Source organism: Salvelinus alpinus, chromosome 22 (genome assembly GCF_045679555.1).
Source record: "Salvelinus alpinus chromosome 22, SLU_Salpinus.1, whole genome shotgun sequence".
Lineage (NCBI taxonomy): Eukaryota > Metazoa > Chordata > Actinopteri > Salmoniformes > Salmonidae > Salvelinus > Salvelinus alpinus.
In genome coordinates, this window is record NC_092107.1 from 25280005 (window position 1) to 25305309 (window position 25305).

General features: G+C 44.5%; 1 protein-coding gene across 6 annotated transcripts in view; it reads left to right on the forward strand.

Moving 5' to 3' along the window:
• LOC139549306 (kin of IRRE-like protein 3) overlaps nt 1-25305 on the forward strand; it is a 239855-nt gene that overhangs the window by 195478 nt on the left and 19072 nt on the right. For all 6 annotated transcript variants that reach the window (XR_011669863.1, XM_071359617.1, XM_071359621.1 and 3 more), the window contains exons 6-9: nt 9639-9744; nt 22891-23039; nt 23207-23334; nt 23943-24069. Coding sequence is in view for 5 of the 6 variants with exons in the window: in XM_071359617.1 (XP_071215718.1) it covers nt 9639-9744; nt 22891-23039; nt 23207-23334; nt 23943-24069 (510 nt within the window). In the remaining variant the exon portion in view is untranslated. The remainder of the gene's footprint in view (nt 1-9638; nt 9745-22890; nt 23040-23206; nt 23335-23942; nt 24070-25305) is intronic.

A 25305-nucleotide genomic window follows, 5' to 3' on the forward strand; every position in this document is an offset into this window, starting at 1 on the left:
GAAACAGAGAGTAAAAGAAAGAGAGAGAGAGAAAGATTGTCTTCAGTACCACAGTAGCCTAAGTACTGACAAGAGAGGAAATGTTTCTCTATGTTTAAATGCTATTGAGAAAGAGAGAAAATGTGTCTCTATGTTTAAATGCTATTAAGAACGAGAGAAAATGTTTCTCTATGTTTAAATGCTATTGAGAAAGAGAGAAAATGTTTCTCTATGTTTAAATGCTATTGAGAAAGAGAGAAAATGTTTCTCTATGTTTAAATGCTATTGAGAAAGAGAGAAAATGTTTCTCTATGTTTAAATGCTATTGAGAAAGAGAGAAAATGTTTCTCTATGTTTAAATGCTATTGAGAAAGAGAGAAAATGTTTCTCTATGTTTAAATGCTATTGAGAAAGAGAGAAAATGTTTCTCTATGTTTAAATGCTATTGAGAAAGAGAGAAAATGTTTCTCTATGTTTAAATGCTATTGAGAAAGAGAGAAAATGTTTCTCTATGTTTAAATGCTATTGAGAAAGAGAGAAAATGTTTCTCTATGTTTAAATGCTATTGAGAAAGAGAGAAAATGTTTCTCTATGTTTAAATGCTATTGAGAAAGAGAGAAAATGTTTCTCTATGTTTAAATGCTATTGAGAAAGAGAGAAAATGTTTCTCTATGTTTAAATGCTATTGAGAAAGAGAGGAAGGATGTGTGTGAGCACTTGTGTGCATGTGTCTCTACGTATTAATTTGAGTGATTGTCTCCGATCCCTTCATTTAAATTTGACTAATTGGTTCTATGTGATAATGTCACTGTCACGTTCTGACCTTAGTTAATTTTTTATGTTTTTGTGTTAGGTTGGTCAGGGCGTGAGTTGGGGTGGGCAGTCTATGTTCTTTTTTCTAGGTTGTTTGTTTTCTATGTGTTTGGCCTGGTGTGGTTCCCAATCAGAGGCAGCTGTTTATCGTTGTCTCTGATTGGGAGCCATATTTAGGTAGCCTGTTTTCCATTGTGTGTTGTGGGTGGTTGTTTCCTGTTTCAGTGTTTGCACCATACGGGACTGTTTCGGTTGTTTGTTCGTGTTTAGTTACTTTTGTTCTGTGTTCATTTTGATTTATTAAAAATCTATTATGGACACTTACCACGCTGCACATTGGTCCGATCCTTGCTACTCCTCCTCAGACGAAGAGGAAATTCGTTACAGAAACACCCACCAGAAAAGGACCAAGCAGCGTGGTAACCAGGAGCAGAGGGTTCTGGACTCCTGGACATGGGAGGAAATTTTGGACGGCAAAGGACCCTGGGCACAGCCGGGGGAGTATCGCCGTCTGAAAGAGGAGCTGGAGGCAGCTAGAGCGGAGCGGCGCAACTACGAGGAATTGGCGCGAGGTAACGGGCACGAGAGGCAGCCCCAGAATTGTTTTGGGAGGAGGCACACGGGTAGATTGGCGGACTCAGGTAGGAGACCTGAGCCAACTCCCCGTGCTTACCGTGGCGAGAGAGTGACTGGGCAGGCACCGTGTTATGCGGAGAAGCGTAAGGTGTCCCCAGTGCGCACGCATAGCCCGGTGCGCTACATCAAAGCTCCTCGTATCGGCCGGGCTAGAGTGGGCATCGAGCCAGGAGGGATGATGCCGGCTCAGCGCATCTGGTCTCCAGTGCGTCTCCTCGGCCCGGGGTATACTGCACCAGCCCTACGCACGGTGTCTCCAGTTCGCCAACACAGCCCAGTGCGGCCTGTTCCAACTCCCCGCACTTGTCGGGCTACAGGGGGGATCCAGCCAGGATGAGTGGTGCTAGCTCCGCGCTCGAGACCGCCAGTGCGCCTCCACGGTCCAGTGCATCCGGTGCCTCGGCCAAGGACAAGGCCTACTGCATGTCTCCCCAGCCTGGTGAGTTCTGTGTCTGTGCTAAGCACTAACCCTCCTGCATGTCTCCCCAGCCTGGTGAGTCCTGTGCCTTCTCCCAGAGCCAGGCCTTCTGTGTGTCTCTCCAATCCTGTGATAATCCATGGCAAGAAGCCTCCAGTGATGATCCATGGCACGAAGCCTCCAGTGATGATCCATGGCACGAAGCCTCCAGTGATGATCCATGGCACGAAGCCTCCAGTGATGATCCATGGCACGAAGCCTCCAGTGATGATCCATGGCACGAAGCCTCCAGTGATGATCCATGGCAAGAAGCCTCCAGTGATGATCCATGGCAAGAAGCCTCCGGTGAGGATCCATGGCACGAAGCCTCCGGTGAGGATCCATGGCATGAGGCTTCCAACGAAGGACGTCAGTCCGGAGCCTCCAGCGACGCCCTCTAGTCCGGAGCCTCCGGCGACGCCCTCTAGTCCGGAGCCTCCAGCGTTATCCTCCTGTCCGGAGCAGCCGGAGTCTCCCTCCTGTCCGGGGCAGGCGGAGCCGCCCTTCAGTCAGGAGCTGCCGGAGTCTCCCGCCTGCCCGGCGCTGCCGGAGTCTCCCATCTATTCGGGGCCCGCTGCAAGGGTCCCCAGTCCAAGGTCGGCGGCGAGGGTCCAAAGGCGCCACTTAAGCGGGCAAAGACTATGGTGGGGTTCACGTCCCGCGCCAGAGCCGCCACCGCGGACAGACGCCCACCCAGACCCTCCCCTATAGGTTCAGATTTTGCGACCGGAGTCCGCACCTTTGGGGGGGGGGGTACTGTCACGTTCTGACCTTAGTTTATTTTTTATGTTTTTGTGTTAGGTTGGTCAGGGCGTGAGTTGGGGTGGGCAGTCTATGTTCTTTTTTCTAGGTTGTTTGTTTTCTATGTGTTTGGCCTGGTGTGGTTCCCAATCAGAGGCAGCTGTTTATCGTTGTCTCTGATTGGGAGCCATATTTAGGTAGCCTGTTTTCCATTGTGTGTTGTGGGTGGTTGTTTCCTGTTTCAGTGTTTGCACCAAACGGGACTGTTTCGGTTGTTTGTTCGTGTTTTGTTATTTTTGTTCTGTGTTCATTTTGATTTATTAAAAATCTATTATGGACACTTACCACGCTGCACATTGGTCCGATCCTTGCTACTCCTCAGACGAAGAGGAAATTCGTTACAGTCAGCTACAACAAAAGTAATAAATGTTTTCGTAGATTTAACTCTGTGGATAACTTTTATTTTGGCCACCTTTCCCTTTTAAAGCCTTAACTCTCTGTCTGATTTTGAGTAATCTAAACATTACCCCAAAACTTTACTGCACAGCGTAAGCCTGTGTCAAATCCAATACATTTTTGGGCACTATTTCCCTTTATCATCACTTTAATGTGCTGGTGAATTACATTGGCCTCAGCATTTTCAGCTCAACACAAGTTCATACAGAGTTATCTGACCTGGAGGTTAAGCATATTAGTATCTAAACATGCACATCGGCAGGAGGCAGGGTGAGTTCAGGACCATGGACAGAGTGCAGACTTTAGTTATGCGAGTGAGTACATTAGCTCACTGTAATTATTTGATAGCAGAGTTAGCCCTTGGTTCTCTCTTAACTACATCATGACTTTGGGCATTCTTTATATTGTGCTCTGTAGACTTTTTATTGGGTAGGGCAAAGCCTGAAAATCACATCCTCCAACTCTGAACCAAAGACACCATATAGCAAGCCTCATGATAATATCTTCAGCCTGGCTGGCTATGTGTTTATCTGTCTGTTGTGCTGCGTCCACCATGTGTGAACGGCATCCCCCACACAAGGGGTGGGGTGAGGGTTAAGTCTAATGCATTTGCATTGCAAATAAGTCGAGCAGCGGCAAGGTAATGCCATTTGAGACTAATTAATAGAAAACATGCAGATGTGTGGTGGGGTAGGATTTGTGTTTGTTACCTAGCTCCACTTCATGCTCTCTTTGCCTAATCGAGCACATAATGACAAATTGATCTCGAAAAAAGAGAGGGAAACATGGGTTGGAATTATTTTTGGCCGCTAGTTCGAGTATGACAGAGGTGTAATGATTTTATCATAAGGATTACAATTGGGAGCAGTGGCTCAATCTGGATTCATTGTATTGTTACTTTCATGTAAGGTTTTGAATGGAAATCAGTAGCATCTGTACCATCACTCAACTAAGCTATGCCCACCAGCCTCAACTGTTTTCTCTTCAAACTTTTGAAAGTAAACCATGTGTCGGATCTAGTGTTGAACCTTCCAGGTATACTTGAAAATGTAAAAAGCCCAAACATATGGCCTACAGTCGGAATGGCAAAACATATGCCTACATTGTGTTGGTGGGTAAATAAATGCATGGTGTTGGCTTTGTGTGTTAGTCAAGCCGTGAACCTGCAGTTGTGTGCCCCCCTCCAGTAATACACTGGGCCAACCAGCAGGCAGCATCAATATCCGTATTGCTAGGGATATGCCACTGCCCTAGTTGTGAATAAACAGACTCCCCATCCTTCAGAACCAGACGTTGCTCCTGGAGGCTTATCCTCATGGAGGAACAGCTGTGTACCCAAAGAGAGTTGAAATTGAGCTTTAAGAAAGGGAAGAAAGCAATTCACGTTGGCACCATCTCTGGGAAATCTAGAGAAGTTGGCTGATTGTTCAAAAACGCCATCTGCTCCTCTCTTTGAACTTCCGATCAAAAGCTGTCAGCAAACTACACTGTCTTCCTCTTTTTTTAGCCATGCTGTTGTTGTCACCACCACTGCCATCATCACCAGCGCTGCTATTCCCAGCTCCCCTCCCACCATCTCCATTTCACTCTCACGATGAATCTGACTTAGCGGCCCTGCATTTTGATGGGCCTGTCAAATGAAGCCTCAAATGAGCTCACTCCCACTCATGCATTTATACATCAAAGTGACAAACAGACTTCTTTATTAAGTGGCTGTGTCTGTCTGCATGAGGGTCAGGGGGTGGCAAATTGGCATCCAGAGATCCCATCCCAGAGTCCCTCTCATCGGGCGTTTTGGCGGCCGTCACTCCCTTCCCCCTGTTCTCCAAGGACAGAGCTATCCAAGCAGAAGAGCCAAGTCGCTCGTCTTATTCACTTACAAAAGACATAATGGCATTATGCCTCAACGTCTCATAAGCGAGAGACACTCGGGTCCTTCTCTCATTCAGGGAGGGTCACAGGATGATTGACTTGAAAGAACTCCCAATCAGTAATAAAATAGACAGCATTGGGCCAAGATGCCCTCAGACCTCACTAGCAGCTGAACATTTTTAGTTTGGTATTACAGAGTCCAAGCATGCTATAAGGATAATGTTGGCATGGTAGTAGGCCCATGGAAAAGCTCCCACCACAAAGCAAAAGTAGCAGGGTAGACTGCCACCACCTCTACATCTGCCATTCTGCCTCTCTGCAGTTCCCTCTGCCTGCCTCTTTGTCCACCCAATTAGCTGGTCTTCCAGGATCCAGCATGTTGTTCCTACCTTCATTGGCCTGCAGGAGACCTGGCACGGGTGTGTGGGTTGTTGTGTGTTTGTAAGGGGGCATAGTGTACCAAAAAGTCAAGGGAGCAGATGAGGGGTAAGCATGGCACCTGGACCACCCTCCCTCTGGGGTGCGGTGGCAGCTGAGCTTGCCTAGAGCAGCTGCACAGTGTATTTCCCCTCCATGCCCCCCCACACACACACACACACACACACACACACACACACACACACACACACACACACACACACACACACACACACACACACACACACACACACACACACACACACACACACACACACACACACACACACACACACACACACACACACACAGAGGGATGTATGCACACTTGCGCGCATGAACACACACACACACACACACACACACACACACACAGAAACACACACACACACACACACATCATCACACATGCATCCAGGTCCCCATCCAGGTCCTGTGTGGCTCAGTTGGTAGAGCATGACGCTTGCAATGTCAGGGTCCTGGGTTTGATTCCAATGGGGGACCAGTAAGGAAAATGTAGGCTAAGAGTGTCTACTAAATGACTGAAATGTAATCTTCTTCTTACAACACTGGGTGGATTGGGCTGAGCAACAGCAACCGAAGTGTTCCCTCTGCTAGTGGCTGTGCCCACAGCCCACGACCCTGTAACCGCTGAATCCAAACAACTGGGCCCCTGGATGTTACGTTAGTGTAATAGCACATGGAGACAGGACACCATCCAAATAGATGTTTGCTGCACCTGCACCAAACTCACTCTAACCCCTGGGATCTCCCTATTTCTCTCCATGATAAATCAGCTGCCATTTATGCTACTTTGCTGATGTGCCTAAGGCTCTCCAAATTACATAACGACAGATGTGTAATTATTCTACTTTCTCAAAGTTTAATGCTAGGGAGGTCTAAGGTCTGGAGAGTCTTTGGACCTTTCCAGTTTGAAATAATGATGTTGTAGCATCTTGCTACACATACAGTGGGGAGAACAAGTATTTGATACACTGCCGATTTTGCAGGTTTTCCTACTTACAAAGCATTTAGAGGTCTGTAATTTTTATCATAGGTACACTTCAACTGTGAGAGACGGAATCTAAAACAAAAATCCAGAAAATCACATTGTATGATTTTTAAGTAATTAATTTGCATTTTATTGCATGACATAAGTATTTGATCACCTACCAACCAGTAAGATTTCCGGCTCTCACAGACCTGTTAGTTTTTCTTTAAGACACCCTCCTGTTCTCCTCTCATTACCTGTATTAACTGCACCTGTTTGAACTCGTTACCTGTATAAAAGACACCTGTCCACACACTCAATCAAACAGACTCCAACCTCTCCACAATGGCCAAGACCAGAGAGCTGTGTAAGGACATCAGGGATAAAATTGTAGACCTGCACAAGGCTGGGATGGGCTACAGGACAATAGGCAAGCAGCTTAGTGAGAAGGCAACAACTGTTGGCGCAATTATTAGAAAATGGAAGAAGTTCAAGATGACGGTCAATCACTCTCGGTCTGGGGCTCCATGCAAGATCTCACCTCGTGGGGCATCAATGATCATGAGGAAGGTGAGGGATCAGCCCAGAACTACACGGCAGGACCTGGTCAATGACCTGAAGAGAGCTGGGACCACACTCTCAAAGAAAACCATTAGTAACACACTACGCCGTCATGGATTAAAATCCTGCAGCGCACGCAAGGTCCCCCTGCTCAAGCCAGCGCATGTCCAGGCCCGTCTGAAGTTTGCCAATGACCATCTGGATGATCCAGAGGAGGAATGGGAGAAGGTCATGTGGTCTGATGAGACAAAAATAGAGCTTTTTGGTCTAAACTCCACTCGCTGTGTTTGGAGGAAGAAGAAGGATGAGTACAACCCCAAGAACACCATCCCAACTGTGAAGCATGGAGGTGCAAACATCATTCTTTGGGGATGCTTTTCTGCAAAGGGGACAGGACGACTGCACCGTATTGAGGGGAGGATGGATGGGGCCATGTATCGCGAGATCTTGGCCAACAACCTCCTTCCCTCAGTAAGAGCATTGAAGATGGGTCGTGGCTGGGTCTTCCAGAATGACAACGACCCAAAACACACAGCCAGGGCAACTAAGGAGTGGCTCCGTAAGAAGCATCTCAAGGTCCTGGAGTGGCCTAGCCAGTCTCCAGACCTGAACCCAATAGAAAATCTTTGGAGGGAGCTGAAAGTCCGTATTGCCCAGCGACAGCCCCGAAACCTGAAGGATCTGGAGAAGGTCTGTATGGAGGAGTGGGCCAAAATCCCTGCTGCAGTGTGTGCAAACCTGGTCAAGAACTACAGGAAACGTCTGATCTCTGTAATTGCAAACAAAGGTTTCTGTACCAAATATTAAGTTCTGCTTTTCTGATGTATCAAATACTTATGTCATGCAATAAAATGCAAATTAATTACTTAAAAATCATACAATGTGATTTTCTGGATTTTTGTTTTAGATTCCGTCTCTCACAGTTGAAGTGTACCTATGATAAAAATTACAGACCTCTACATGCTTTGTAAGTAGGAAAACCTGCAAAATCGGCAGTGTATCAAATACTTGTTCTCCCCACTGTATCTATCATTCCTCATTCATGTATTCGTCTGTAGGCTGTAGGGTCAAGCCAAACCTATCATTGGAAACAACATCCTGCCGTGGCAACTGCAATCATCATTTTGCAGATAAAAAATTATAATAAAGTAGTCAAAAGTTTACTTTATGTATCGTGAATAATGGTGAGTGAGAAAGTTACACAAGGTCAAAGATCAAGTTAGCATGCTTTGGGGGTGTGTTCTTTGACCCTCTAACTTTCTCACTCATCATTATTCACAATTCATTCAGGATTATCTGTAGTCATGGTAGCATCCACATTAATGTAGAAGTGTTTAGAAACATATTCTATTCTTATTTACAATAAATCTGTCTCCAAAATGACACAATACCTTATATAACATTCATTTTCTATTGGGCACAACGTATGCTACAGTATGAACATGGGACCAAATACTAAACTCTTTAGGGGTGTCAATAAATTTGACCTCTACCTTTTTGAGAAAAAAAATATTCCTTGTTAAACAAAATCTCTTTCTCTGAGCAATTCTATGTATAAAATAATATCATTTCCCAATTTCATTGGCAAACAATAGAGCTCCGTATTTGAATTCTTTATTTTATACAGTCATTATTGCTCATCTTCATCAAGGGTGTCAATCATTTTTTAACCCACTGTATGTATGTATGAATAGTCATATAATTTATGGATATGCACTCAGAGAAAGCTTCCCTCTAGCTTCCATGCCAACCTCTTTCCCAGCAGAGTTAGATTTCATCAAGCAAAGTTGAATCAAGGACTTGATTGAATTAAAAGCAATCTACATAAGCTAGATATGGACACGGCCACACGGCTTGGACAGTTGCCACAGTAGACGTTAAAAGGCAGTAGTCCATTTGGAATGAAGCAGCGGACGTAGAGAATTGCAAGAGAGGCCATGCTCGTTGGTGCCGTGTTCCATTAGTGATATCAGACAACCTTTGAGTTGCCCCATGATGTTCAGAGATGGGGCTTATACTGAAAGACCATTGTTTTTTTATCACTCAGACTGCCAGTGTTTGATGAGGCTTTTTGTCCCTCCAAACCCTTTACATACTTTACTGGCTATACCAATGGCCCTTTCATCAATGCTGGACTTCATTGAAAAATAGCTTGCCTTATTTGAAATGTTTAATCTGAACATAAAGGAGGACCAAAGTGGAGGATTAACCATTTGCCTTCAGAGATGAAAAGCGATTAAAACGTATCTTCAAAAAGAATGCTATACCTTTGTCATTTAGATACATGTAATGGCTGTTTATTGGATTAACATAATCTATGTATTTGCTATTTTAAGAGCAGTTTTAATTGTGTCTCAGTGTTTATTCATTTTTTGTAATTATAATGGAGTGCTTAGCAGGCAAATCACTGTTTCTATTAATCCTTATTTTCAAATCGCCAATTACTGAAAAACTCATTATCAAGAGTTGCACTATTTGCTTTGATTTCCTGTGTTTTTCTGCTCTTTAATGTCTAATGAAGAAGAAAAAAAGTATAGGTAGTGTATTTTAATACCTGTGAAAATATATCACAACACAAGTTACTGTAGGGGAAATATGCTGGTCTATGTTAAATTAAAATGGCAAGCAAGTTTCTGCAACCGGCCTAGATTACTGTAAGGCTGTTACGGGTTTCTTTTCTAATTGGTTGTCTGTCTCTGGTGTGTGTCCATTCAGATTTACCACTTGTCAATCTGTCAGTGGAGCCTCAGCCCATTCTGGAAGGAAACCTGGTCAAGTTCCACTGCTCAGCCAAGGCTAACCCACCCGTCACACTGTACAGGTGAGATGACCTACAGTTGAAGTTGGAAGTTTACATACACCTTAGCCAAATACATTTAAACTCAGTTTTTCACAATTCATGAAATGTTTTGGCCGGGTATGGTTCTCAATCAGGGACAGCTGTCTATCGTTGTCTCTGATTGAGAACCATACTTAGGTAGCTCTTTTTTCCACCTGTGTTTGTGGGAAGTTAACTTTGTTTAGGGCACATAGCCTTTGAGCTTCACGGTTTGTTTTGGTATTGTTTATTGTTTTGTTGGCGACATCTACTATTAAAAGTATGTACGCTCACCACGCTGCACCCTGGTCCTCTTTTTCCAACGGCCGTGACAGAACTTCCCACCAACAAAGGACCAAGCAGCGTGGCCAGGAGAGGCAGCCCCAAACATTTTTTGGGGGTGGCACACGCGACGGTCGGTGGAGCCGAGGATGGAACCAGAGCCAGTCAGGGTGAACTTGGAGGGGAGCGAAGGTAGTGAAGCAGAGACAGTGAAGGAGTTGATGGGGAGATTGGAGGAGAGAGCTATGAGAGAGCTGCTGTGTTGGTGCATGAGGCACGACATTCGCCCTACGGAGCGTGTCCTCGGTTTGATGTCACCTGAGTCAGCTCTCCATACTCGTCCTGAGGTGTGTGCTAGCCGTCTGGTGAAGACTGTGCCAGCCCCACACACTAAGCCTCCTGTGCGCCTCCCCAGCCCTGCACGTCTTGTGCCAGCTTGGCGCTCCAGACCTCCAGTGCGCCTCCACAGCCCGGTGAGTCCTGCGCTGGCTCTACGCACGGTTTCCCCAGTTCGCCAGGAGAACCCAGTGCGGCCTGTTCCAGCTCCCCGCACGTGCCGGGCTAAAGTGGGCATGCAGCCAAGAGGAGCTGTCACGATCGTCGTAACGTGAAAGAGAAGAGGACCAAGGCGCAGCGTGAAGTGAATACATCATCTATTTATTTAAGCGACGTACTGAAGAACACTGAACCAAAACTACAAAACAACAAACCGACAACCGTGAAGCTATACAAAACAAATAAGTGCAGACACTGGCAACTTACACATAGACAATCACCCACAACCTACCTAATGACTATGGCTGCCTAAATATGGCTCCCAATCAGAGACAACGATAGATAGCTGTCTCTAATTGAGAACCAATCTAGGCAACCATAGACTTACATAAACACCTACAATGAACACAACCCCATGAACTCTACAAACACCCCCTAGACAATACAAACACCCTAGACGAGACAAAAACACACAAACATCCCCCATGTCACACCCTGACCTAACTAAAATAATAAAGAAAACAAAAGATAACTAAGGCCAGGGCGTGACAGGAGCGGTGCAAGTGCTAAGCACCAGAGCTCCAGTGCTCCCCTACAGCCCGGTTCGACCTGTGCCTGCGCTCTGGAGGTGCCGGGCTAGAGTGGCCATTCAGCCTGGAGGAGTGGTGCCAAGGCTACGCACCAGATCTCCAGTGCTCCCCCACAGCCCGGTTCATCCTGTGCCTCCTCCAAGGACCAGGCCTCCAGTAAGTCTCCCCAGCCTGGTTCATCCTGTGCCTCCTCCACGGACCAGGCCTCCAGCAGGTCTCCCCAGGCTGGTGAGTCCGGTGCCTGCTCCACGGGCCAGTCCGGAGTCTCCAGCGACGGTTTTCAGTCCGGAGCCTCCAGCGACGGTCCCCAGTCCGGAGCCTCCAGCGACGGTCTCCAGTCCGGAGCCTCCAGCGACGGCCTCCAGTCCGGAGCCCGCAACGAGGGTTCCCAGTTCGGGGCCCGCAACGAGGGTGCCCAGTCCGCAACAAGGGTGTCCAGTCCGGGGCCCGCAACGAGGGTGCCCAGTCCGGGGCTCGCAACGAGGGTGCCCAGTCCGGGGCCCGCAACGAGAGTCCCCGCACCAGAGGTGCCACCAAAGTGGGGTGAGCCTGCGGTGGAGCGGGGTCTGCATCCCGCACCTGAGCCGGCGCCGCGGATAGATGCCCACCCAGACCCTCCCCTATAGGTTTAGGTTTTGCGGCCAGAGTCCGCACCTTTGGGGGGGGGTACTGTCACGCCCTGACCGTAGAGATCCTTTTTTATGTCTCTATTTTGGTTTGGTCAGGGCGTGAGTTGGGGTTGAGCATTCTATGTTTTGTGTTTCTATTCTATTTCTATGTTTTGGCCGGGTATGGTTCTCAATCAGGGACAGCTGTCTATCGTTGTCTCTGATTGAGAACCATACTTAGGTAGCTCTTTTTTCCACCTGTGTTTACGGGAAGTTAACTTTGTTTAGGGGACATAGCCCTTTGTTTAGGGCACACAGCGTGGTATTGTTTGTTTTGTTGGCGACATCTACTATAAAAGTATGTACCCTCACCACGCTGCACCTTGGTCCTCTTTTTCCAATGGCTGTGACAGTCAGAATATTAGTAGTAGAGAGAATGATTTATTTCAGCTTTAATTTCTTTCATCACATTCCCAGTGGGTTAGAAGTTTACATACACTCAATTAGAATTTGGTAGAATTGCCTTTAAATTGTTTAACTTGGGACAAACGTTTCGGGTAGCCTTCCACAAGCTTCCCACAATAATTTGGGTGAATTTTGGCCCATTCCTCCTGACAGAGCTGGTGTAACTGAGTCAGGTTTGTAGGCATCCTTGCTTTTTCAGTTCTGCCCACACATTTTCTATAGGATTGAGGTCAGGGCTTTGTGATGGCCACTGTAATACCTTGACTTTGTTGTCCTTAAGCCATTTTGCCACAACTTTGGAAGTGTGATTGTGTTCTTCGGCTTGCAAGCCTCCCCATTTTTCCTCCAAACATAATAATGGTCATTATGGCCAAACAGTTCTATGTTTGTTTCATCAGACCAGAGGACATTGCTCCAAAAAGTACGATCTTTGTCCCCATGTGCAGTTGCAAACCGTAGTCTGGCTTTTTTATGGCGGTTTTGGAGCAGTGGCTTCTTCCTTGCTGAGCGGCCTATGTCGATATAGGACTTGTTAAACTGTGGATATAGATACTTTTGTACCTGTTTCCTCCAGCATCTTCACAAGGTCCTTTGCTGTTGTTCTGGGATTGATTTGCACTTTTTGCACCAAAGTACGTTCATCTCAAGTAGACAGAAAGTGTCTCCTTCCTGAGCGGTATGACGGCTGCTTGGTACCATGGTGTTTATACTTGCCTACTATTGTTTGTACAGATGAACGTGGTACCTTCAGGTGTACGGAAATTTCTCCCAAAGTTGAATCAGAAGCTTCTAAAGCCAAGACATTGTTTTCTGGAATTTTGAAAGCTGTCAAGGCACAGTCAATTTAGTGTATGTAAACTTCTGACCCACTGGAATTGTGATACAGTGAGTTATAAGTGTAATAATCTGTCTGTAAACAATTGTTGGAAAATTACTTGTGTCATGCGCAAAGTAGATGTCCTAACCGACTTGCCAAAACTATAGTTTGTTAACAAGACATTTGTGGAGTGGTTGTAAAACAAGTTTGAATGACTCCAACCTAAGTGTATGTAAACTTCCGACTTCAACTCTACTTATACTGTACATGCACAACTATTATCTGTCTGTCTGTCTCCACCCTCTCTCATGAGTGTCTATATCAGATTATTTTCACTCTGAACTTGGTTCCTTGAGAAGACTTTGAACATGCTGTCTGGAAATTTTACTCTAAACTCCATTAGTAGTCTCTAAATGAGAAATGTATCATAGCAAATTATTTGTGGGCCAGACATCCTGCATTATGCAATGACCCGTAATGAGAAAGAAAAACACTGAAACAAACTTCATATGATATACAAAGGTCCTCTCTGATAGATGTTGCTTATAGCAACACCTCAGTGTTGATGGTATTAACCACTGTCAGAGAATTCTTATGATGCCATGACACTATTAAACCTCTCGTCCATTTGGAACATATTCACAGAGAGCTATACCGAGGAAAATGTAATGACAAATGTCTGTTGAAATGACTTCCCAGTCATGTACTTAGAGGCTAATGAATGCATTGACTTGCATGGCTTTTGTTTTGAGGTAATGTTGTCTATATACCCTGAAAATAGATACACTACGGTGAGTGGGAGAACAGCTGGTATTGTGTTGTAGCTGATGAGGTTGTCAAGGTTACAAGGTCTCATGTTAAAAGGGCGACATGTGAGTCAAAGTACTGAAGGTGTGCTAGTGGACATTTGTGTGGAAGGAGTGGGTTGATCTTCTGAACCTACGCTGAACCCATGTCTTATTCTTTTTCGCAATCCTTTTTGGATTCTGCCTGTCAACTGCAAGCACACATTGAGAGACTTGATTTGGAGCACTGAGTTTTTCAATTCTCACAAGAAACATGAAATAGAAGTTATTTACTCTCATGAAATCTCACTTAGTCCTTGAAGAGGTGTAATGCCAAGGTGATTTGTCAAGACATGCTTTTCTGTGTGGGTTTTAAAACCAAGGGAAGAATAAGTGGAACAAAATCAATAGCGAAGGGAATTACCTGGCCGACACTGAGTCTGAAGCTGTATTGGGAAATGAAATGGATCTACAACACACTCACAGGTGGCAAAACAGAGACATTCATTTGATGGATTCTGGCCTTTAAAAAAACAGATATCAAAGCAAACAAGACTTGTGTTTGACTGTACAGCTATACACAAAGGCAGGTCTTCTGCTACCATCACTGTGGAAATCAGTCTCTATTGTAGTGGGACCCAGATCAATGTTCCGCTGACATGTCTACATTGAGATGACTTTTCCTTTGGCATGGGAAACCATGGGAGAATGGATTGAAAGAAGGAGAGGGGTAGAACTTCAGGCTGAAATAGGCACTCTCTAGAAGGGTTTCACTAGTGTTAGGATCCAATACCACTTTGAGTTGAGTCATTTGCATCTGAACACACACTTCACTTCTGTTCACAGGACTGTGAAATATATAACCTTTTTCTAATATGCAACAGTGCAGATTCATTTCTGATTCATTTTAGCACATGTTCTCATAAAGAACAATATGTTATTTTATCTCTACTCTGCCTCAGTCCACATGGGGGAGTGTTGGACTGTTTCGGTCTCCCAGGGAGAGCTCTCCACTGGGGAGTTGACTGAGGAGAACCCCCCTTGTCCCCCAGAGAGAGTTACAGCAGTGCAGAGCAGGGAGCTAGCGGTGTGGTGTGGCCGTTAGTCAGCTCTAATACACCCTGTCTCTGGAGATCAGATATGGAACAAGGACAGGGCAGGCCTTAGAGTGATGGCCTCTCTGCCAATCTCCCCAGCCCGCCACTCTGCCATCCCATTCTCCACTTCAATAAGCACTTTCACACAGACAGAGCCAAGGTAGCAGAGGAGGAGTCAATGACATGGTGATTTCTATTCTCTATGATCTGCTGTGATTGGCCGGTCTAGGAATCTTGCTTACAAAAGCGAATGGAATGCACTATCCCTGAGACAGATATCTCTCAGGCAGAGCCAGAACTCTAACTCCTGGGGGGAGAACATGTGTCTCAGGGATAGTGCTGAGTAGAGTATAGGGAGTGACTAACGTAGCAGGCATAGAAAGACGCCTGAGCGGAGTTCCCATTTATATTTTTCAGGGAAATGGAAGTTAGGTTTAAAATACTGTATCTCTGAAAACCGGATGTTAATGTTTTCTGGCGACTCTGCATATTCTAGATATGGAGGGAAGTACTGTTGGAAGTAAGTTTGTGTTTTGATCTGAGTGTGTTGGTGTGAATAGAGGAATCGTAAAACAATAGAGCTGTTATGGAATCTTCATTACCTAATGGAAGCAGGAGGGGCAACCACAATACATCATATTCAACGCCATGGTGATAAATATACAAAGCTTTTTTTTCACTACTCAAAGCAGAGGAGCTCCAGAGAGGGACATGACAGAAGAGGAGTTTCAGGTCCCTCGTCTGCGCATTCTACCACGCGACAACAAACACATCCCTCTCCACACCCAGCAAACACCATCACCAATTCTCTCCCCAGTTTAATAATTATGATGTTGTTGCTAGTTTCTAGATTTTTTTGTCAGTTCTATCATCTACCTTTTCCTCGTCTGTGTCTCTGAGGTGGCTAATGAAGAAGTTTTACATCAGGGCATTTTCCGTCACGTTGTCTGTGGGCACCGCCACTGTTTGTTTTCCCCTGTGACTGGCTTTGTGCCACCCAGTGCATCCAGTCGACGAGGAGGACAGCGAGAGAGAAAAAAAAAACAAAGCAACAGGCAAAGCAAATTAAATCCATCTTGTCTGCACTACTGGCATAAACACTTTGGCTGTACACAATATCTTGACTGGTGCCATGCCACTAATGCCAGTAATGTTTTAAAAATATATATACAGTACCAGTCAAAAGATTGGATACACCAACTCATTCAAGAGTTTTTCTACATTTTAGAATAATAGTGAAGACATTAAAACTATGAAATAACACATACGGAATCATGTAGTAAACAAAAAAGTGTTAAACAAATCAAAATATATTTTATATTCTTCAAAGTAGCCACCCTTTGCCTTGATGACAGCTTTGCACACTCTTGGCATTCTCTCAACCAGCTTCACCTGGAATGCTTTTCCAACAGTCTTGAATGAGTTTCCAAATATGCTGAGCACTTGTTGGATGCTTTTCCTTCACTCTGCGGTCCAACTCATACCAAACCATCTCAATTGGGTTGAGGTCAGGTGATTGTGGAGGCCAGGTCATCTGATGCAGCACTACATCACCATTATTCTTGGTCAAAAAGCCTTAAAAAAGCCTGGAGGTGTGTTGGGTCATTGTCCTGTTGAAAAACAAATGATATTCCCACTAAGCGCAAACCAGATGGGATGGTGTATCGCTGCAGAATGCTGTTGTAGCCATGCTGGTTAAGTGTGCCTTGAATTCAAAATAAATCATAGACAGTGTCACCAGCAAAGCAAACACACACCATCACACCTCCTCCTCCATGCTTCACGGTGGGAACCACACACGCGGAGATCATCCGTTCACCTACTCAGCATCTCACAAAGACACGGCCGTTGGAACCATAAATCGCAAATTTGGACTCATCAGACCAAAGGACAGATTTTCATCAGTCTAATATCCATTGCTCGTGTTTCTTGGCCCAAGCAAGTCTCTTCTTCTTATTGGTGTCCTTTAGTATTGGTTTCTTTGTAGCAATTTGACCATGAAGGCCTGATTCATGCAGTCTCCTCTGAACAGTTGATGTTGAGAAGTGTCTGTTACTTGAACCCTGTGAAGCATTTATTTGGGCTGCAATTTCTGAGTCTGGTAACTCTAACGAACTTATCCTCTGCAGCAGAGGTTACTCTAGGTCTACCTTTCCTGTAGCGGTCCTCATGAGAGCCAGTTTCATCATAGTGCTTGATGGTTTTTGTGACTGCACTTGAAAAAACTTCCAAAGTCCCTGAAATTTTCCGGATTAACTGACCTTCATGTCTTAAAGTAATGGTGGACTGTTGTTTCTCTTTTCTTATTTGAGCTGTTCTTGCCATAATATGGATTTGGTATTTTACCAAACAGGGCAATCTTCTGTATACCACCCCTACCTTGTCACAACACAACAGATTAGTTCAAACGCATGAAGAAGGATTGAAATTCCACAAATTAACTTTTAAAGAGGCACACCTGTTAATTGAAATGCATTCCAGGTGACTATCTAATGAAGCTGGTTGATAGAATGCCAAGAGTGTGCCAAGCTGTCATCAAGGCAAAGGGTGGCTACTTTGAAGAATCTCAAATATAAAATATATTTAGATATTTTAACACTTTTTTGCTTACTGCATGATTCCATATGTGTTATTTAGTTGTGATATCTTCACTATTATTCTACAATGTAGAAAATAGTCAAAATAAAGAAAAACCCTTGAATGAGTAGGCGTGTCCAAACTTTTGACTGGTACTGTATATATATATTTTTACCTTCATTTAACTAGGCAAGTCAGTTAAGAACACATTCTTATTTACAATGACAGCCTACCAAAAGGCAAAAAGCCTCCTGCAGGGACAGGGGCTGGGATAAAAAAATTAAATACAGGACAAAACACACATCACGACAAGAGACACCACAACACTACATAAAGAGAGACCTAAAACAACAACATAGCATGGCAGCAACACATGACAACACAGCATGGTAGCAACACAACATGACAACAACATGGTAGCAATACAACATGGCATCAGCACAACATGGCGGCAGCAGCACAATACATGGTGTAACATTATTGGGCACCGACGTAAGGACAAAGGGCAAAAAGGTAGAGACAACAATACATCACGCGAGGCAGCCGCAACAGTGATGTTCTACCATGCTGTGATTTCATTGCCAGACAAACAGACGTCCTGGTTTTATTTGAATTGCAAGGCACCAAACTGACAGTCACATCATTTATGCTCATGTCCCCTACCTCATGGCAGACAGCATATTGAAATGTCATTCACAATGTTTTGAAACCATAGACAATGTTTTTGTTCTCCCTTCTAATATTGGGCCTTTTGTCATATTATGTCAAACAAAGAGACATTTCTGTCTAATTTCATATACACATTTCATTCAAGAAACATCAGGGTGCGATTTGATCAAAGCATCGTTATGAAAGTCTCTACTTTCCATTGAAATAAGTATTTTGATATATTCAACATTATGAAATTTCAAATGAGCAACATAATCTGTGCCGTGGTGTACTTAACCATGCCGATAATAATAATAATTGATTTGACATGTTAATGACATAGATAACTGTTTAATTTGATTTAATTTACCATTGCTATCCCCTTAATCATATCAGTGAGAGAGAACAAGGTTGTTCTTTCCCTGATACACACTGATTTCAATGTTATTGCCACACGCACACACACACACACACACACACACACACGTACGTACACAAACACTCTGAGGCATACACCTGACTTGCACCTCATTGTGTGACCTAAATCCCTGAATAGGTCCTGGTGGTAAGTGAGCTGTTGAGTAAGTTCTCGCTGGCCACTCTGCCCTCCCAGAGGAGATACAGGTGTCTGATGGATGCAGAGCTGGCTATGTTTAGACTCTCTTGGATGGGGACCAGCACACCAGCCGATCTCTCACACTCCCTGCAGACACTAGCATTCTGTCTCTGCTCTCTCTGCACTGTGGACCCCTCAGCCCTGGCAGCCTCACACTCCCTGCAGGCACTAGCATTCTGTCTCTGCTCTCTCTGAAATGTGGACCTCACAGCCCTGGCAGCCTCACACTCCCTGCAGGCACTAGCATTCTGTCTCTGCTCTCTCTGAGATGTGGACCTCCCAGCCCTGGCAGCCTCACACTCCCTGCAGGTACTAGCATTCTGTCTCTGCTCTCTCTGCACTGTGGACCTCCCAGCCCTTGCAGCCTTACAATGCAATTGGGAGAGACCTGCTGGACAAACTTCTGTGCTTCACTCACTGTAACTCCTCCAGTACTCTAGCGACCATACACTCTCAGTCACAGCCTGTGGAGAGTCATTCATCATCCGACACTGAGATTCAGAGGGCATTGATGATCGCTGCCATCATCAGCGCATTTATTGACATTGTCTAGTGAATTCTTGTCTAATATTCATAGACAGTGTGGTGTGAGATTTAGAAACAATCATCATCATTATTATAGTCATTATCATTATCTTTTATTATATATTTTGTGTACAGAATTGTTTTCTTGAGGGACAATACCTACAGAACGCTGTGTGTAGCTTACTGCAACGGTAATAATACCTTTTCCCAAATCCAGCACATTCTCCTCCTGGATCAATTACGTAAGGAAGAGACAGATGAGCCAAGCATACCCATCTGCCCTAAAAAAAATATTTTTGGAAACACAGGTGTCCCTGTGCATATTAAGCTGACAGTACTCTCAGCGACTTCATTTTTCACACAGTGAAAAACTAGCTCCTACAGTGTGGAAACATAGTCTCCTCGGCAGCACAATGTGCAGCAGAGAAAATCAACTGGAGCCAATTAGAAAGGTGCTTCACTTCACTTGCTGAATGAATGAGGTCTATTCTCATTTAAATTATACTACTCCTATCAAGCATAGACCAAGGCTTCACTCATGGATGACAAATGAGTCCCTTATCCCTGGAATACTGCAAGTTCCCGATCCCTGGAATACTGCACAGTGCACCCTGTGCTCTTGGGTGAGAAAATAAATCCATGTTTTGTGACAGCTAGAAGTTCAAAGGTTATCTTCACCCATATCAGCATGCAAACACATCTCTGTCTGGGTAAGGTGAGAGGTTTAGGAGAATATAGAGTTGTATGTCCCAAAATACCTTGTAAATGTTCCAGAGAAGAAGCCCCATACATCCACTCATGCTTTGGCTCGCTTTAATAAATGGTCCCTGTCTCCCACAGCAACAGGGAGCCATCCAGTATGGCGTGCTGAGCAAGACAGAAGCGATGACATAAGAAAAGTATTAACCCAGCAGTTGAGAGAAAACATCCCTCTGACAGATGCCTCCAACACAAACGGATGTTCTTCGCCCAATCCTGTGTCAATTGATTAACGTCGGGTGCCTTTATGTGCATACAGTATGTGTCAGCTGACATCGTCAGGGGGGACTCTACCGTACAGTACGTTTCAGCCTGCATCGTCAGGGGGGACTAACATACAGTTCGGGTCAGCCGGCATCATCAGTGGGTACTCTACTGTCGTGTCTTTGTCATCATTAAACTGAAGACTTATTTTTATAAAATAAATTCTCTGTAATTATTATTACGTGATTAAACTAACTTAATCATGTCAATGTAATTAACTAGAAGGTTGGGGCACCAAGGAAAATATTCAGATTACAAAGTTATAATTTTCCTAATACAACTTTCAGATATTTTAATATCTGATCAATTAGTCTTCTAATTAATGAATTATTCTTTACCTCAAATTAGTCTCATTCCAAACATCGTAAGTTGTTGGCTATCTACACAAACCCAGTCTTCACTATGAATCATCCATACATCAATAGTCTTAAATCATTTATTTACTAACTAAATAATCACAGAAATGCATAAACAAACAAACAGTAGATATAGTTACAAGGAAATTATAGTGGAGTTTCCCTAATGGGATAAACCGGTATCGCGGCTTGGTGGACAAAAGGGAAGTGGGGGTCGACTGAGATAAAAGACACTACAAAGTTGATAATTATAACAATTGAAATGCTAATCCTTTGCACATGAACGCTCATTCATTCGGGAATATTTGCAATCAATATATATATTTACGCTCAGTGTGTCGTCGTGATCTCTGTTGGAAAGTTTGTTTGTATTGGAGAGTTTGTCCACCCTCTCTCTCTCTGCCGTGGTTAGAATGGATAGTTCAGAGTAACATTCAGCAATGTTGTTATAGAATAGATGTTTCGGCGGTTGTCAGTCTCCGCGTTCAATGGTGCCGAATTCCTAGTTGCAGACTAGTAATTAGTATCAAAGATTTGTTCTTATTCTGTCGGTATCGATAGTCTCAGAGTTTAACCATGTGGTATGGTTAAGAGATTCAGCAATCTACTCAAACCTTAACTCCCTCTGTGATGAGGTACTAGTCTGAAACCTTAGCTCTCTCGTGGTTATCGAGGTAAGCTGGTCTGAAGATAAATTCCCAAGGTGAGGGTTATATTCGGAAGAGCAGAAAGGGGCTGTCCTATATCACCAGATCAATGTCTGTGCTCATGGGGCGGGCTAATAATTTAGTTCAACTCCAAAGGGAATTGGAGTTTCCTTCATTAAACAGTTTAAAATCACATTACATAATTTCACAAATAGTTTCATCTTTACTCATTCATTTTATACAACAATTAGATGCAAGCCTCACAACTGAGACTCTTGTATTAACATGGTTATGGTAATGTGGCTGTATTGTCTCTCACGAGTTTCACAAAATTGTACAAAACGGACCAGTTCGTAGCTGGCTACTTCACCGACCGTTTATACATTCTCCAGAACATGAATATTGTTCAGTTCTCAAGTTCTGTGAGGAACTTGGAAGAAGAAGTTCCTTTGTTCTCTCTATGAAAACTCACTCTCTCTTATACTCTGGCCCTGAGGAGAGAACTCCTCAAGGAATGTATGACCTGCCTAACAGAGCCTGGTGTAGGGGAAGAGAGAGAGGGGGATGGTGCAGAGAGAGGGGGATGGTGCTCGCTGTACCCAAAGAGGGCAACGTCATGACACTACCACCACTACGTGTCAGCTGGCATCGTCAGGGGCGACTCTACCATACAGTATGTGTCAGCCGGCATCGTCAGGGGGGACTCTACCATACAGTACGTGTCAGCTGGCATCATCGGGGGTACTCTACCATACAGTACGTGTCAGCTGGCATCATCAGGGGTACTCTACCATACAGTAGGTGTCAGCTGGCATCATCAGGGGGGACTCTACCATACATTACGTGTCAGCTGGCATTGTCAGGGGGGACTCTACCATACAGTACGTGTCAGCTGCATCGTCAGGGGGGACTCTACCGTACAGTACCGGTCAGCTGGCATCGTCAGGGGGGACTCTACCATACAGTACGTGTCAGCTGGCATCGTCAGGGGGGACTCTACCGTACAGTACCGGTCAGCTGGCATCGTCAGGGGGGACTCTACCATACAGTACGTGTCAGCTTGCATCGTCAGGAGGGACTCTACCTATTTGTCATTTTGTGATTAGTTTGTCTAAGCCACTCTGCGCTCTGTTCTGCTCCGCTCGTCGTAATGAAGAACGTGGTGTCTGCTCCCCCAGTCACTGAGACGCTTGTGACATCACAGCATGAATGGCTGCCACAAAAATATGCTGAAGCCAGCAGACAACCTGCACAGGAATGATTTATTCGGAGAACAATGTGACATTGACAGGGAGAGAGAGAAACGGTCTTAATGTTTTATCCCACCCTCTTCTCCCCTCATCCTCCCATCCTTCAGACAAATGCCATCCTCCCTCACTGATGACCAGAACTGAAACATAATAAATCAGAAGCAACCCATTCTTCATAATGGTCTTTCCACTGCAGGTATTCTGTGCCCTCAGCAGAGTATTTCCTGACCACCATTAACTAGGCGACCATAGGTCAATGTTAAGGTCAAAGCAAGTTGCAAATAACAGTTTCTTATCAGATCACCCCTCTCATGCAAGGTCTCCTCTCTTTCGCTCTCTCTCTCTCTGTGTATTTCCCTTTACTACAGGTGGGCCAAAGGAGGCAACGTGATCAAGGAGGTCTCTGGGGACACTTATGAGGTCATTGTGGACCACTCCTTCTTCACTGAGCCTGTCTCCTGTGAGGTCACCAACCCTCTGGGCAGCACCAACATCAGCCGCAACGTCGACGTCTACTGTGAGTGCTACTAATGTGTTGCTCTTTCTGTGGTGATGTCCAGCCAACGTTATGCATCCTATTTAGATTATAGACATTCTGTATCTGACCGTAAATAGAGTATTCTGTTGTGCTGCTGGTGGTGTATTGATTAGATGCTGACTGGGTGGCTCTCTGTGTTCTGGCAGTTGGTCCACGCATGGCTGCAGAGCCCCAGTCCTTACAGGTGGATCTGGGGTCTGATGCTGTGTTTAACTGTGCCTGGACGGGAAACCCCTCCCTCACAATCGTCTGGATGAAGAGGGGCTCTGGAGTGGTATGTATTCCCATATGCAATGTCTTTCACCATTTATTGTATATGTTTTGACTAGGTGCAATACACTATAGATTGGAACAATCAGGTTAGCCAATGCTTTCAATGTCATTTACTTTATAGTGATATATTTTCCACAACCACCCTCATATCATGCTGGCCACAGCAGTAACTTCATTAATTATTCTATTTGAAAACCTAAAATATCTAACACTATAGGTAATTCAGGATTCATGTGACCAAGCAGTGCCCTTTGAGCTTAAATCAGTTTTTTTCAAAGTCTCATTAATCAAAAAATCCAGAGGCAGCTAGCGGTTCGGGCTCGTTAGTGCCCCTGATCCCTGAATCCTGTCTGGAGATGTGTTGAGGTGAGCATAGGAGCATGCAATTGATCTGCCAGCTAGGCTCATTCCTCAACTCCGTATACGTCAACCATCAGAGCCTGGAGATCAAAACCGCCCCTCTCTCATATGAGCCTGGTCCCAAATTGGATTTTAATAATAGAAGAGAGTTTTAAGTCGTTAAGAGGAGCACGGGCTGCTATGTGCTGCCTCAAATGTGAAGGTGACCTCTTGCTGCTAATTCAGTGACCCTTAACCTCTGTGTGTCAGGTACTAAGCAATGAGAACATCCTGACACTCAAGGCTGTGAGGCAGGAAGATGCTGGGAAATATGTGTGCCGTGCCGTGGTCCCGCGAGTCGGCGCCGGGGAGAAGGAGGTTTCTCTCACCGTCAACGGTAAGTGTCACGCAGGTCAGGAATGTTTTGGGAGGTTTGGGGTTCACATCTGCTAAGAATAAAGTAATTTGTCACTGGTTTACACACGAAAACACATCTTCACCCCAAGGACTCTCCAACAATACAGTGAAAGGAGAAAGTTTGCTTTTGGGCCTCAGTCTGTCCAGGTCTTTAAGCTCTGAATAAATATTTGTGGTGAGGCCATCTCTCAATGTATGTACAATAGAAGAAGGGTTGAAATTCAACTCTGCAGACATCTCTGCTACAGTGTAGTAGACTACAGCAGAGAGATTCACAGCGTTATTGAAACTGCAAGCGTAGTAACAGATGCGATAAAATTCATTTCCTTACACTTTATTTTCCATTATGTTTCATCAGTCCTTATTAAAAAAGACACAGGGATGGATGGATAAATATAGCTAGCACATCCAGGATGTAGCCATATGTTCCTTAAGACAGGAAATGTGCTTTAATGCAGATTAGATTTTGAAGGAGTTGAGGAGAGGGAGGTTGGCGTTTTCAGGCAGTGACTGACTAATGAATGTCGGGGAATGGAATGGTGGGAGACCAGGCAACTCTCAGACAAATGACTTCATTAACACCGCTTGGTATTCACAGAGCGCGCATTAGCGTTGCAGCAGCCTTCAGTGGCAGAATTGACACGTTCTTTAAAGGACTTTTTCTCACAACATCCGTTTGCATGGGGTGATAGATAGAAGAAAGGATGTTGAGATGAATGTTTAGCTGAGGTATTGTCCTCAACAATATATTGGATATCTTGAACGCAAACGTACAATGTCTGTCGTTAGTGGCGTTGTTGCTAGATTGGGACTGAATATACATCAAGTACCAAACATGACTTCTTTTCAAACTTGTACAGTAGCTGTGCATAAAAGAGAATGGCATGAAAATGCTTCCTTCGGCATTGGATTGCAACCACTAGTGTGTGCTGTGAGACCCTTTTCTATCTATCACCTAGTTCTGTTCAAGATCATAGCTCCACTAGTATGGAGCAAAGTCATTCCTAATTAACATCTTAACAGTTTTGCTTCATCCCAGCATCCTTTTTACTGTCTGGACTAGTAAACAAAATATCTGTTCAAGTTTATTTTTCCATTTCATGTGTTCTTTCTTTTATGTACAACTATCTATGGGGATTGCATTACTTCTGTATGCAACACTATACAAAGAGAAGATACATTGTTTTAATAAAGACAATATGATAACAGAACTCAT